Raw genomic sequence first — 14,234 nt, 5'->3', positions numbered from 1 at the left:
TTACTGAAGTTTAAACACAAGCACCGTTTTAAAGTTCTGTCCACGGATCACAAGGAAATGTGTGATTCTTTCAACAACACATCCCGATGAGATTTGTTTTCGTTTTGCTGCAAGAACACTTATACATTTTTGTGATCCGTGCCGGACAGAACTTTAAAACGGAGGTTGTGTTTAAAATTCCGTAACTTGAAAAGTACATGAGTGATTGCAATGATTCTTGTTCTAAAAGAAAGCTTATAAATTGAGCTTTCATTTCCTAGATTTTGAAAGTGAAATGCGGAACTTCTCTAAGACAAAGGTCCCGATATTTGGGTTTCTTTTTTTTTTTACTCACCCTGTAGTGATGAAACTTATAACTTAAATTTAACTTTCGTGAACCCAGATAAGACTGAGACTTTATGTATTGTACTAATCTGGTGTCAGTTTTAGAAACAAAATTCCAGCTCTAATATCAAATTTCAATACTTCCCGACCTCCACAATAACAGTCTTGATGACAAGAATAACCAAAAACTCCCAAATTCATAAACTATAAGCAAAAAAAATATTTAAATTAAGAAGTTTAAAATTCAGACTTGTATCTGTTGTGTGTTATCTGTTAGTCCTCTATAAATAAATATTTGTAAAGAAAACCCTCTAACTATTTTTTTTTTGCAATTCAAATTGATTGCCCTTACAAATTAAGCATTATTCAATGTAAATCTCCTACCCGGGCAATTCCTAATAGATACACTCGAACTAAAGAGGGTACAATTTGTATATATTAAAATATCGACATGAAAACCACAACTGATCTCATGCAAGTACGTTTTAGGTTACTTTCAGGACAATATGGCGCAGAAAATACAGTTGAAGTTCAAACACTAGTTTACATGTACTAAACCTAGGTATGCGCGTGCGAGATAAGAAAATGCATAAAACTGAATTAAACAAGAATTCCCTCAAAAGACAAAACAAAACAATGCAAGGAACTTACACAACAAACCAAAAATCGCCTAATTCTTCAATAGAGGTTCATAAGCACTTCCTTCGTGTTCGTTTCACTCATAACACAACGTAGTTCTACCGACTGCAGGGAAGACTAGTCACCTCGTTTGAAATAATACAATTATTTTGACGACGATGTTTACAACCATTCGATCCTAAATGCCTTGAAAAGTCAACCGTTTTCTGATGAAATCGAACAAATATTAAGAGCATTGCTGTGCTGCAAACCGTATTCCAAATCAAATTATTCGTACCTTAAATCAATCTGTAGGCAAATTGTTTTAACTCCTTAATATGATTATACCTCAAAACAAAGTTCTTAAAGTCTTAATAAAGATCCCCGCTCCTGCCTCCCTTGAATACTTTTCAAGAGAATAACGAAACTTGGTCTTGCCCTTTACATGTAAAAGCACCTAGGTGTAACGATGCTGGGGCCAGACTCGTCGTACTCCTGCTTGCTGATCCACATCTCCTGGAAGGTGGACAGGGAGGCAAGGATGGAGCCACCGATCCACACGGAGTTTTTCCTCTCTGGGGGAGCGATGATCTTGATCTCCGTTGAACGTGGGGCAAGTGCTGTGACCTCCTTCTGCATTCTGTCAGCGATGCCGGGGAACAAAGTGGAGCTACCCGCCAGAACAACGTTGGCGTACAGATACTTCCGGATGTCCGCGTCGCACCTCTGGATGCTGTCGTTCGTCATTTCGTGGATCCCGGGGCCTTGCGTTCCGAGGAAGGATGGCTGGAAGAGGGCTTCTGGGACACGGATGCGTGCATCGTTGAGGGTGATGAGCTGTCCGTCAGGGAGCTTGTAGCTCCTCTCCAGGGAGGAGCCTGAGGCAGCTTGCTTCATCGCCTCGTCGAAGTCAAGGGCAACATAGCAGAGCGTCTCTTTGATGTCTCGAATGATTTCACGTTCATCTGTGGGGAGATTGAAATGATACAATGAGTGCAATCAAACTGACCGATCTGAAGCACGTCCCTGAAGAGCGGAAGGAACCCAGTTTGCATTTTTTTTCGTTTGAACATATCCAAAGTCCTGAAACAAGAACTATAGTTTAAGAACGATCAAAGCGAAACTTGTGCCATTAGTCACAGTTTCAGAAAGCGATTTTGAACCGAAACTATCCTTTAGAACATAGTTTTGACTTCAATGAATCCTTGGTATCTCTTATTATAACGTTGACTCCTCTATTACAGTTATTTTCTGTGATTTATCAGGGTTTTTTTTACATGTGACAATGCATAGCCCAATGCAACAAGAACGTCGATTGCTCACCAATCGTATTGAAGGAATAGCCCCGCTCTGTGAGCAACGCCACAAGGTAGTCCGTCAAGTCACGGCCGGCCATGTCGAGGCGGAGGATGCCGTGAGGCAGGGCGCTGCCCTCGTAGACGGGCACGGAGTACGTCACCCCTTCACCAGACTGCAAGACGGTACCGGTGCGGGAGCGTTTGGAGGCGTAGAGCGCAAGCACCGCCTGGATGGCCAGGAACAAGGCAGGAGTGTGGAAGGTCTCAAACATGACCTGAATTTTCAGACCAAAAACAATCACAAACCGAGGTTCGAAAATCTGTCATGAATTCAGCAAATGCTGACATACACTCTAAAAAAAATCAATGTTTAGATTTGACCTGGACGGTCTGGGGACTATTTGACCTGATAGAATTTCAGTGTCAATCATGACACTTTTCCGGGTCAAAAGACACATCTCTTATCAACAAAGGAGTCATTTTGACTCGGAAAGTGTCATATTGACCCGAAAAGTATCAGGTCAAATATAACCCTCATTCTGGGTCACATTTTGACCCGGATTTGTTTTAGGGTATAAGGTCAAGAAATGAACTTCTCAGGTCTTCCGTCTAGAACAATGAGAAATGATAACCATACAGTCAAAATGCCTAACTCTCATTATGTCATCTTTATGCAAGCAAAATCTTATATTGACACCAACATGTCCACTATCTTTTTAAAGTATTTTTCACAGTATGGCTGACATGACATCGAGAGGATGCTTTATATGCATGATGATCCAGACGACTTGAGATTGGTATGATCACGCACAGTGCAAACAAAATACTACAAACTGCCCAACTTTAATTACCTCTGCTGTCTTTTCCCTGTTGGCCTTGGGGTTCAAGGGGGCCTCAGTCAGCAGCACGGGGTGCTCCTCTGGATCCACACGCAGCTCCCTAGCGAAGGCGTGATGCCAGATCTTCTCCATATCGTCCCAGTTAGTGACGATACCGTGCTCGATAGGGTACCTCAGGGTCAGGTCAGCCCTCTTGGCTGGAATATCGCTGCCAGTGAAGAAGCCTTCCGAGGTGCTTTTTGTTCGGGTCTGGGGCAAACCCAAGATGGAGAAGAAATGCAAATAAACCAAAAAAAGAAAAAGAGAAAGAGTTGAAGTCCAAAAAGTGTCTGACTATAATGCAATTTACGGGGGAGGACCGGGTCACATATTGTGGAGCGGGCACTCAACGGATTTCAAACAATAACAAATCTGCCTTTCTGTCTTCTACCTAATTTTGGGGAAGGGAACGAGGGGGCACAGTCCTCAGGCGGTTGTTTGTGCTCCCCCCGCACTCTCATAAGTCTTAGGTCAGATTCGCACCGTTTCCGTGTCACAACAAAGAGACACTTCCATATGTCAATGCTTGAGTCCATTTGAAAAGGAAAAGTGTAATTTTGACACGGGATCCGGGCTCTAAATGCATTTCCGGGTCCACTGACACTTTCCAGGTCAAAATGACAATTCTTTTGATCCATTTGGGGTTACATTGACCCCAAACTTGGCAAAAGTGTCATTTTCACTCAGACGAGACAATGTCATTTTGACCCTGAAAAGAATCAAGGCCAAATACAACCCAAATTCCAGGTCAAAACCGATCAGATTTTTTTTGTTTAAAGCGTGTGTTTCCTTTCGATTTGTTTTCCATATCCAAGGACTTACCCGACCTCTAGGATAACCCACAACGGAGGGAAACACGGCCTTCGGAGCGTCATCTCCGGCGAACCCGGCTCTGGTCAATCCTGTACCATTGTCAATTACAAGGGTGGCAACGTCGTCGTCCATTTTACTATTCTCTGGTTAGATCTTTCGCACAATATAAAGAGAAGACTTCTGAAAGAAAACAGGTAAAAAAGGTATGCCAAAGCCCCCCCCCCCCGAAAAAAAACATAATTAAGAAGTAAACTGTTCAGCCTATTTACACGTTAAAGATATCCTACGACTAGCACAGAACTTGCCAAGCAAACACCGTGCAAGTATAATGGCTTCTGTGTTGCGAAACAGGTTTTCTCGGACGACTTACCTTGCTAATGATGTAACTGATAATATTTTCAGGATTGAAAATTGGAAGGGATTTGCGAATCCACACATCCAGAAGCCAAAAAAACCGAGTAGCTAAACCAAATTACGGTAGCCGTGCCAGAAAATGCTTCGATGTTGTTGTCATTTGCCAGAACCACCAGATGATGCAAATTTCCTGAACTTCTTTTTTCCCCTAGGCCTAATGAATAAATCAATATGACCATTTTATGAGACTGAGCCTTTTGCATTATTTATTGTATTATTATTTTATTTTTATTATTATTTATTCATCTATTATTAATGGGAGTATATACCCTGCCACTTTATGATCAGAATATGTAAATTGGAAAATAAATTACTTCACTATCTTCGGTAAATTGTGTCACTTCTGCAAATGTCTTTGCAGCCAATTTAGGCCAAATTCTGCCGGAATCCCGACACAAACTCCCCCCGGCAGGAACTCTGCAAAATAAATGAAGTCTTCGCTCACTCACCAATATGAGTCTTCACTCACCAATATGACGGTTCTTTTCTTCCGGCGGCTATTCGTGTCTGGAACTCTATGGGCTCCGTGCGCCAACGAGAGGGTGCGTGTTTTTACCTCTTTTGAGAGCACCGTGGTCGAGACCATTGATCTCCATATGTGAATTTGGAGATCTATGGTCGAGACACACTGCAAACAGGGCGCTGGTAAGGGCTCATGAGCTTCACAGAATCTTGTGATGTGAAGGAAGTACAGATTGACCTTCGCATGCAGCTAGCGCGCGCTACGCATGATGGGCACCGGAAGCTAATTTGTGTGACGCGTTTTACGTCACAGGTCACACAAATCTATCCAATGAGAGCTCAAATGACGTCAGCCCTGACCAGCGTCCTGTTTGCAGGGCGGGGGATACGAGCGAAGCACCGTGCCGACTTCCTGAATGTGCAAAAGCATAATAGCCACCGTTGTCGGCGCGCGAATACGTTCGAATGGGAGACTTTTGAGACGTTGGTGGCAGCAAACCGTTGATCTCCATATACACAGACATATGGAGATCAATGCAGCAAACATACCGGTCCTTTTTCAATTATTTACGTCATGTTTCAAAGCCAAAGCGCACATGTTCAATTTGACGTAAACAATGGAAAAAGGACCGTTATGTTTACTGCCACCATCGTCTTAAAAGTCTACCATTCAACTTGCGACTGCCTCCAATAACATTGGATACATTCTAAATACACAGTGGATTGATCGGGAACCAGTCTAGGTCACCCCAACTCGCCTTCCAAAATAGGGGGCCTTCTATCAAAACCGGCCATTAGGCAAACTATAAGCATTTTATGTGCCGACTTTCAGGGCGCATTATAAGGGGTTTGGGGCTTGGTTTTCATACTTCTCGTTCATATCAGAACTCTCTACATGTATACCACTTTGGGAAATGGTTACTGAAAACAAATTATCCGAATTTTTGGGGCCTGTTTTTTTTTCATCGCAAGGGGCACATTTATGCTCGAGGGGGCACATTTATCTCTGCAAGAGGGGCTCTTGGGTAAATCGGAGGACGGGGAGGGGGAGTAGCTGGTCAGATTGGACCCAGAATCCGTGTTGGCCTGACACTTTTATGGGTCAAAATAACACTTTTGCCATAGCTTCTGGGTCACAAGTTGGCCCGGAAAAGGAGTCAGAAAAGCGACATTTTGACCCTGCCGGAAAAGCGTCAACTTTGATAAAAAGGTGTAGAGTCAATAGAACCTGGATTGCGGGTCAATCTGACCCAGGAATTTTTTTAACTAAGGGTCATGTACACGGATCATTACGTGATGAAAATTCACTTAAATTCGTTTCGTGAACCCAGATAACACCGTAACTTTTTTAATTTTCAGAATCTGTTTCCATTTTAAAAATAGAATTCTAGTTCTTAAATCAAATTTCAGAAATTCCTGACCTCCACAAGAACAGTCTTGACGAATATTTCCCCAAAACTCCCAAACTCATAAACTATCAGCAAAACATGTAAATTATGAATATTGAAGTCCTGACTTTTCTAAAAGCTCTAGAGCCACCATTTTGCAATTCAAATCTTGAGAGAACTATCCTTATTAAATTGAAATTTAAAAATACTAAATGTAAATTTGCGTCCTGAGAAATATCTAATTAGAATACTCAAACTACGAGATATGATAATTTTTCTCATTAAAATATAAAGTGGAAAACCACAACTGATCTCTTGTTTTAGGCTACTTTTAGGACAACTTGCAACAGACAATACAGTTGGAGTTTCAAACAAACGTTTACATGTACTAAAACTGCAGAGGAATTCCCGCGCTAGATAAGAGAAAATCTCAAACTATCTTTTTTAAAACGACCCCCCAAAAAACAAAACAAACCAAACCAAACCAAAATCGCCTAAAGAGGTTCGGAAGCAATTCCTTCGTGTTTGTTTCACTCTTAAAACAACATAGTTCCACCGACTGTCTTCTGACCAAATATCCATTCACTGTAAGTTTTTAAGTCAACAGCTCACGAGAAATAATTATTTTGACGACGATATTCATTAACCGTAAACTAAATGCCCTGTCAAAAAAGAATGATTTCTAGTGAAAGTAAACAAATATTTAAGAGTATTACTTTGTGTGCTGCAAACCGTTATTCAAATCCAATTATACCGTCAATCAATCTGTATAGCATATTATTTAACTCCCTAATATTATACCTTACAACAATGTTCTTAACGTATTAATTTAAAGATCTCCGCTCTCCGAAAACTAAATGGAAATTGGTCTTGCTCTTTTCTTGTAAAGGCACTTTACTTGCGCTGCATGATGCTTGGGCCATACTCTTCGTACTCCTGCTTGCTCGTCCACATCTTCGGGAAGGTGGACAGAGAGGCAAGGATGGAGCCACCGATCCACGCGGAGTACTTCCTCTCTGGGGGAGCGATGATCTTGATCTTCATGGTGGGCGGGGCCAGGGCCGTCACCTCCTTCTGCATTCGGTCAGCAATGCCAGGGAACATGGTGGAGCCACCCGCCAGAACGACGTTGGCGTACAGATCACTCCGGATTTCCTCGTCGCACTTCTGGATGCTGTCGTTCGTCATTTCGTGGATCCCGGGGCCTTGCGTTCCAAGGAAAGATGGCTTGAAGAGGGCTTCCGGGACACGGATGCGTGCATCGCTGAGGGTGATGAGCTGTCCGTCAGGGAGCTTGTAGCTCCTCTCCAGGGAGGAGCCTGCGGCTGCTTTCTTTACCGTATCGTCGAAGTCACGGGCAACGTAGCAGAGCGTCTCTTTGATGTCTCGGACAGCTTCACGATCATCTGTAAGAATGAGATGAAACGAGTGCAATAAAAGATCCTATTCTGTACAAAAATGGTCACTAAAGGGTTGTAGGAATCCAGCTTTAGCTTTTTTTGTTTGGTCATATCCAAAATACTGAACTGAGAACTAGTTTAAGAATGATCGAGGCGAGAACTTGTGACATAGTCACAGTTTCTGAAAACATAACAATTTTGGTACCGAACCTTTCCTTTAGGACACCGTTAGGGCTTCGATGACATGCCCTTGGTACGTATTTGTCAACTCCTTTGTGTACACAACCGCCACAGAATCAACGCTTCCCAAGGATCCAATAAGGATGCAATTGGCACGACATACAAAGTGTCTCGGGCTAGGTTCCACCTATACTTTTTCGGTTATTTGGTTTATGGGGGCTTTGCAAATGGTGAATGAAACAAGAACCAAGCCTTTGTTTCAGTCGGAAAAGCTGCCTGAGACGAGTTCCTGATGTGCCGTTAACCGAACGCAATAAGCCACTTAATGCTCACCAGGCGTAGTGAAAGTGTAGCCCTGCTCAGTCAGCAGCTTCATCAGGTAGTCAGTCAAGTCACGACCGGCCATGTCGAGACGGAGGATGGCGTGAGACAGGGCGCTGCCCTCGTAGACGGGCACGGAGTACGTCACTCCCTCACCGGACTGCAAGACGGTACCGGTGAGGGAGCGCTCGGACTCCAAGGAGTAGAGCGAAAGCACCGCCTGGTTGGCCACATACAAGGCAGGGGCGTGGAATTTCTCAAACATTATCTGAAATTTTAGACAAAAAAATCACAGTTCGAGTTAAGAGAGTCTGTCATGAATTCAGCCATTGCTGACATACACTCTAACAAAAAAATTTTGACCCGAAATTTGGGTCAAAAAAAAAGAAAAATACACGGGTCCAATTTGACCCGAAATTTGGGTTCTATAACGACCTGATACATAAGTGTCGGTCAAAATGCCGGTGAAATCAACAAGCGTCACTTTGACACAGAAAGACTCAGCTAACCCAGAAAACGTCGGTTGGACCCTGACATTTCGGAACCCAAAACTGAACAGGGTCTTTTTAGAGTGCAATTTTTAGAGTGTAATATCAAGGAATTCGTTTAACGGCTTGGTCTATGAGAATTGCGAATGATAACTTTACAAAATAATACATGCCAATATGCCGAGCTCTCACCATGACCACGTACTAATTCTACCTCCATGGATCAACCTTATTCTTTTATTAAGACAAACTGCTCGTAATCCCTTTAAAGGTCAGCCATGGTAACTTTTAACTGACATAAATATTGAGCAGATACTTAATGTCTGGAGATCCAGAAGACCCGAGAAGGGTACTAATGATCACGCACTGCGCAAACAAATTACGTCAAGATGGCGTCCATAATGTAAACGGTTAATACCTCTGTTGCCTTTTCCCTGTTGGCCTTGGGGTTCAAGGGGGCCTCAGTCAGCAGCACGGGGTGCTCCTCTGGATCCACACGCAGCTCTCTAGCGAAGGTGTGATCCCAGATCTTCACCATGTCGTCCCAATTAGTGACGATACCGTGCTCGATGGGATAATCCAGGGTCAGGTCAGCTCTCTTGGCTAGAATGTCGCTGCCGATGAAGATGCCTTCCCATTTGTCTGTTGTTCGGCTCTATAGCAAACCCACGTTCGCGAAGAAATGCAAGTGAATTAAAAAATGTCAAGTCCACAAACTGTCTTAGTTGGACAACGGAGGACAATATGGTCCACAATTCCCGAGTCCACACAAGGTTCCCCCTCTCAGGAAAACAGGTTTAGAGGCATATTTGGGTTAGGTTTATCCATTGCAAAATGAAGAGAAACACTCAAGGGAATCATAGAGAAAAAAATGGGTTGAAATAGTTTTCACAGCGTGAATAAAATAAGTTTTTATCACAGGCTTTTCTTAACTACACAAAAAAGGAATGTCAACACTAGGTATGTAACGTGAGTGTGAGTTTGTTTCTGCATTCAATAGGGGACGTTGAACAATAGAGGACAATAGGGTCCCCAATTCCCCAAGGTCTCCAATTCGGCGATGTGTACAAAACATATGGGAGGTACAAACAAAAGAGGGATAGGGGATCCCCGATTGCAGGCAAATACATACTGGGGTGCTAGCGTTTGTTTATGGTGTAATACGAGGACACACACGTGCAACAGCATCGGTGAATCGAGGACAGGAACCCAATCGAGGACGACCTCGATTATAAAACGTGAACAAATGAGAGCTGTTACGAAAAAGTTAGTGTACAAACAAAGGAAATGGGAAAAGGAACGAAGGGAAATCCTCGATTTACACCATAAACAAACGTGATCTGATACACCGTGCCATCTGGAGACATGCACACAATGGGGAACAAAAGATTGTATACGTCTCCACATTGCAATTTCTAAAGATGAATACGTCTCTACAAGATTTTCACGAAATAGATATATGGATTTTACTCAAAAACTAGGAATTTCCAAAGTATGTTGATCCGTCGCAAATGGTAGAGTTTTAGCAAAGGGATAGTCCGACTTTCAGCCAAGGAAATTAATTCTGGTTAAAATAAGAGCATTTTGAAACTACTTTTCAAACTCGAAAACTTTAGTACACGAGAACAAAGAAATGTCTCCACAAGGACACAAATTTCAGTAGGCCCCGTATGTGTGTCTGTGTGTGTATGTGTTTCTTTTTGGTTTGTTTTCCAGAGACTTACGCGACGTCTAGGTCTCCCCACAATGGAGGGAAACACGGCCCTTGGGAAGTCATCTCCGCCGAACCCGGCTTGGGTCATTCCCGAGCCGTTGTCTATTATAAGGGAGGCAATGTCGTCGTCCATTCTGATAATGATTCTCTGGTTAGATATTTCACGAAATATTACACAGAAGACTTCTGAAAGAAAACAGGAAAAAAAAGTGTCGTCAATTTGGCTCTAGTTTGATCTTTCACACGGCAATAGAGAAGTAGACTTCTTTTGAAGTTGTACCTCCGTCTGGAAATTATAAGGTTTATAAAACCGTTTTATACTGACCATAATTTGAACGGTCGGGTTGGCAAGAAATGTACATCATTTCTGACAGTTATACAATGTTGAACATAACGGTACTTTTGTTTTACCATACTCTCCAGGACAATGCTTTGTGTTTCCCTTTGTCCCTGTAATGTAACACTCTCCCATAGACTAAGCACACAAACTTACTACAGAGGACCGTTTTGAACAAAAGACCCAACTGCCGAGGACTGAAAGGATCTGTTGTTCTCCTTTTGTGTGTCGGTCCTTGGGGGTTATGTAGAACACAACCCTGCTTGTTTACGTCCGCGAAGCTGAAACGGCAGCCATTTTGTGTGTCTATACTATAAATGTGTTTCAGCAGTGAATTGATCAATCGTGTTATGCCACTGTTATTTTGGCTGTGTATTATATGAACCTAGCAACCAGTTGTGTAAAAAAAAAAATGAACAAGTTGTGTAATATTTTACACAAGTTGTGTAAACAACAGTTTACACAACAGGTTGCTAGGTTCATTATAGTACACAACCGTTTGATTTTTACACAACCGAAATAACAGTGAGTCAATGCCGGCAACACCGACTCGCGCCGCATTCGCACCGCACCAAGCTATATACTGACAAAAATATGTGGGAAAATCCGGTCCCGTTACAATGAGAGCACAAGCACAATTTTCGAAAACGGGCGACCGGAGTCTAGACTAGCATTCGAACTGCCGATTGTTGACAACCACAATGTGCTGTGGCCATTCACAATCGCAAATGTTCGCAGTCACGCGCACTTTCATCACTGCCTGCCTGCCTGACTGACTGACTCACTGTCACGTGTGAGCCGGGCAGTGCTATTGTATATGATTACCTCGTTACGCCAACTAATGGGCTAATCTCGGGCCCATTGTGAAGACCAGATGCATGAAAAGAGTTTCACTGAATAGTCGATTCTAAATGAATTAAATATAATTTGGTACACTCTGGAACCAGCTTTACGTGTCTTATATTGCCTTGTTTTGTAGGAAACGCGTGTTTAAGACTATAGAACGGTGCATTCAAGACGAAAGGACTTATTAAGGTTTATTTTCACTCAATGTCAATATCAAACGATTAGCACTGGGCATGCTATAGATAATCACCGCGCAAGTATAGTTTTTTCCGGCCAATTTCCTGAAGTGTTCATTCACTTCTGAAATTCGGTCATTCACCTTCGTTTGAATATGATTGCACGTCTTAAATCCCATTTCTTTTCAACGAAAGTTCAATCGTTTTTGAGAAACAGACGGCCAATTACGTTACCTGTGCATTCATTCACACAAGCATACCCGGTCTAGATTGATGTCAGGAACAGACATTTTGATTGACGGTTAATGAAAAAGAAAATCCTAATTGTATCTGGTGCCGATGACATTAAACTAAAAGTGAAATAGAATGGTGAATGTTTGAAACCGCCTTCTAAAAAGAAATCGTGAGAAATCTTGTAAACGAATCTGAATGGACATAAACGAAAGATGCTGCTCAATCACTTAATTGATTGAACTGAAAAGGAATCGAATGCTCTGGCACGAAAATGTAACGCGTGTTCAGAGCGATTCTCAAATTCAGACGAAAAGGAATGACCGATTTCCGGAAGTGAATGAACATTTTAGGAAATCGGCCAGGAAAACCTACAATATAATATACATGGCTGTTGATGTTGTGAAACGAGTTTTCGATGACAACTTACCTTGCTAATACAGCAACTTAAAATAATGTCAGAATTGAAGGTTTGAAGGGAAATTTACGAATCCACATATCAATAAGCCAAATGAGTAGGTTTAAACCAACGGCTGCCGTGCAAGAAAATGCTTCAATAGTATATTCATTTGCCACAACTACCAGATGGTGAAGATATTTCTAATTTTTTGCGTAGAAAATACCGATACTTTTATGGGAATTCTGTTGCATTATTTATTGTATTAGTATCATTATTATTATTATGTATGCATCTATTATTAATGGAGTATACCTTCTACTACTTGTATTCGTATGTTGAATGTCAGGCCATGCAGGTGAATAAAAGGGTAGTGGATTAAACTTAACGGGACAAAAACGAGGGTTTTTTTATTAATTAATACGCCTTTGAAATGGTTCCAGTCAAACACACGTCAAGAAGTCTGAAAATTTACATTTTGTGAATATTAAACCGTCGTACCACGTGATGAATACCATTCAAGTACATCTCCCTAAACAGGGTGCATTAAACCCCATGCGCACGGGAAGCGGTCATGGCCGCGGCCGCTAATCCTCATTGGAATGCAGTTGCCAGCTGTGGTATGCCGTGGCACACGGCTAGTGGGTAGTTCCACAGCTGCTGCTTTTGTGCAGTCCCGCTACCACACAAAGGCTGTGCAGTCATGCGGGCCACTTGCTCTCTGTGTGGAGGAATGTCCCCATTATAACCCGTCCTTAAAGGGTTAAAAAAGGAAACCCACATGTAAATATAAATTATAAAAAATCTAATCAATATTTTCAAATAAGTTAAAGATCATGCATGTGAAACACCGATGTGTCCTAAAGATATCTTGATTATGTGTCTGTGGCCACGGATGACTGAGCATTCGTTGTTATTCTGTCATGCCATTGGACCAAATTTGTGCAAAACTCGTATTCTGGGCACGTGGAACGGCTTCATTTAACGGAAGAAGACATCCTTTTCTTTAAAACAATTCATCCAATTTCGACATAGCGATTTAACCACTATTATTTAAAAATAAAGCGTGCAATAGACGAAATCATGTTGTTTTCTTGAAAAGTTTCAAATCAATGAGCTGAAATTTCAACGGGGTTTTGAACATTCACCTTTGGATTTTGAATTGTTTTTATCATTGGCAACGAACCACACGCATGAAAAGCAAATGTAGTTTACTTCTACAATGGCTTTAAATAAACGATCCTTTATTACATCAAGCTACACGATTCCAGAGTCGAAACTGAACAGTCGTCGGGTGCGTGGGCTACGGTCTTCAAATTCTGACTTGAGGGTGCGCAGTGCGGGATGAGGCTGCTTCCCATAAGTGAATGCCCAACCTCGTCCCCAGGGTGTCGAACAGTACGCGCCCATCACTACCTGCTCTCTCACCCTGGTATTGGATCATTTGCATGTGCAAGATTTTTGAACACGTATGCAAATGAGGAACAGTCTGGTGCCTGGATATGCGTTACATTAGCGTTTGTTTTTGTGTGCGGTGTCTGGGATAAAAAAAAACAGAGCCAATTCGTCGCAGCGCGAGCACGGCGTGCGTTACGAAAACACGATTTTTTGAATTAAACAGTTACGAGTTTATATCGAGACAACATGTAGTATCACATTTCATATTGATATGAGCAATTTGGAAAGGAAATTAGTATTTTCGAGAAGGCGTGGAGGAATGATCGCGAAAACACGTACTGCACGTTGTAAATAATAGCACCAAGTACACAATAAAGATCCATTACCAGCCAATTGCGGTAACAAATCAGGATTCAGGAAGAAAGTTTCCTATCCAGGGCTTACTATTGGAAACTAGGTTGGAAATAAAGTGAGCACTGGGGACGAGGTTGGTGAATGCCCGCTCCTGATGCCCTCTCGGATTATTTTCATGAGCAAGAATAAAGAACGCA

The 14,234-nt window shown here is 42.2% G+C and overlaps 2 protein-coding genes across 5 annotated transcripts; both read right to left on the bottom strand.

Annotated features, from left to right (window-relative positions):
- Positions 1 to 758: 758 nt before the first annotated feature.
- LOC119719426 (actin-3-like) lies at positions 759 to 5,118 on the bottom strand. 4 transcript variants are annotated; one of them, XM_038188874.1, is made up of 5 exons: positions 4,815 to 5,118; positions 3,941 to 4,084; positions 3,092 to 3,328; positions 2,266 to 2,515; positions 759 to 1,907 (listed from the first exon to the last, which is right to left on the bottom strand). In XM_038188874.1, the coding sequence occupies exons 2-5, from the start codon at positions 4,061 to 4,063 to the stop codon at positions 1,384 to 1,386; spliced, it is 1,134 nt and encodes a 377-aa protein (XP_038044802.1). In that variant the 5' UTR covers positions 4,064 to 4,084; positions 4,815 to 5,118; the 3' UTR covers positions 759 to 1,383. The 4 variants fall into 4 exon arrangements, with proteins under 4 accessions (XP_038044802.1, XP_038044800.1, XP_038044801.1 ...); XM_038188872.1 differs by having other exon boundaries at positions 3,941 to 4,111; positions 4,815 to 5,117; XM_038188873.1 differs by having other exon boundaries at positions 3,941 to 4,108; positions 4,815 to 5,117.
- A 1,512-nt stretch (positions 5,119 to 6,630) lies between these two features.
- On the bottom strand, positions 6,631 to 12,471 carry LOC119719427 (actin-like). Its single transcript, XM_038188875.1, has 5 exons — positions 12,319 to 12,471; positions 10,309 to 10,484; positions 9,003 to 9,239; positions 8,109 to 8,364; positions 6,631 to 7,601 (listed from the first exon to the last, which is right to left on the bottom strand). The coding sequence occupies exons 2-5, from the start codon at positions 10,429 to 10,431 to the stop codon at positions 7,090 to 7,092; spliced, it is 1,128 nt and encodes a 375-aa protein (XP_038044803.1). The 5' UTR covers positions 10,432 to 10,484; positions 12,319 to 12,471; the 3' UTR covers positions 6,631 to 7,089.
- Positions 12,472 to 14,234: the final 1,763 nt, after the last annotated feature.

The sequence above is a fragment of the Patiria miniata genome, unplaced genomic scaffold (assembly GCF_015706575.1).
Source record: "Patiria miniata isolate m_02_andy unplaced genomic scaffold, ASM1570657v1 HiC_scaffold_8, whole genome shotgun sequence".
Classification (NCBI taxonomy): domain Eukaryota; kingdom Metazoa; phylum Echinodermata; class Asteroidea; order Valvatida; family Asterinidae; genus Patiria; species Patiria miniata.
Note: the sequence above shows the minus strand (reverse complement) of the source record. Positions and strands in the feature narration are given on the sequence as shown.

Bases quoted from the DNA above. Each gene is read 5' to 3' on its own strand.
- LOC119719426 (XM_038188874.1), bottom strand. From the start codon at position 4,063: ATGGACGACGACGTTGCCACCCTTGTAATTGACAATGGTACAGGATTG. The intron at 2,516-3,091 runs GTAATTAAAGTT...CTGAAAATTCAG, and splicing joins ACAGGGAAAAGACAGCAGAG to GTCATGTTTGAGACCTTCCA. The intron at 1,908-2,265 runs GTGAGCAATCGA...ATCTCCCCACAG, and splicing joins CTATTCCTTCAATACGATTG to ATGAACGTGAAATCATTCGA.
- LOC119719427 (XM_038188875.1), bottom strand. From the start codon at position 10,431: ATGGACGACGACATTGCCTCCCTTATAATAGACAACGGCTCGGGAATG. The intron at 8,365-9,002 runs GTATTAACCGTT...CTAAAATTTCAG, and splicing joins ACAGGGAAAAGGCAACAGAG to ATAATGTTTGAGAAATTCCA. The intron at 7,602-8,108 runs GTGAGCATTAAG...TCATTCTTACAG, and splicing joins CTACACTTTCACTACGCCTG to ATGATCGTGAAGCTGTCCGA.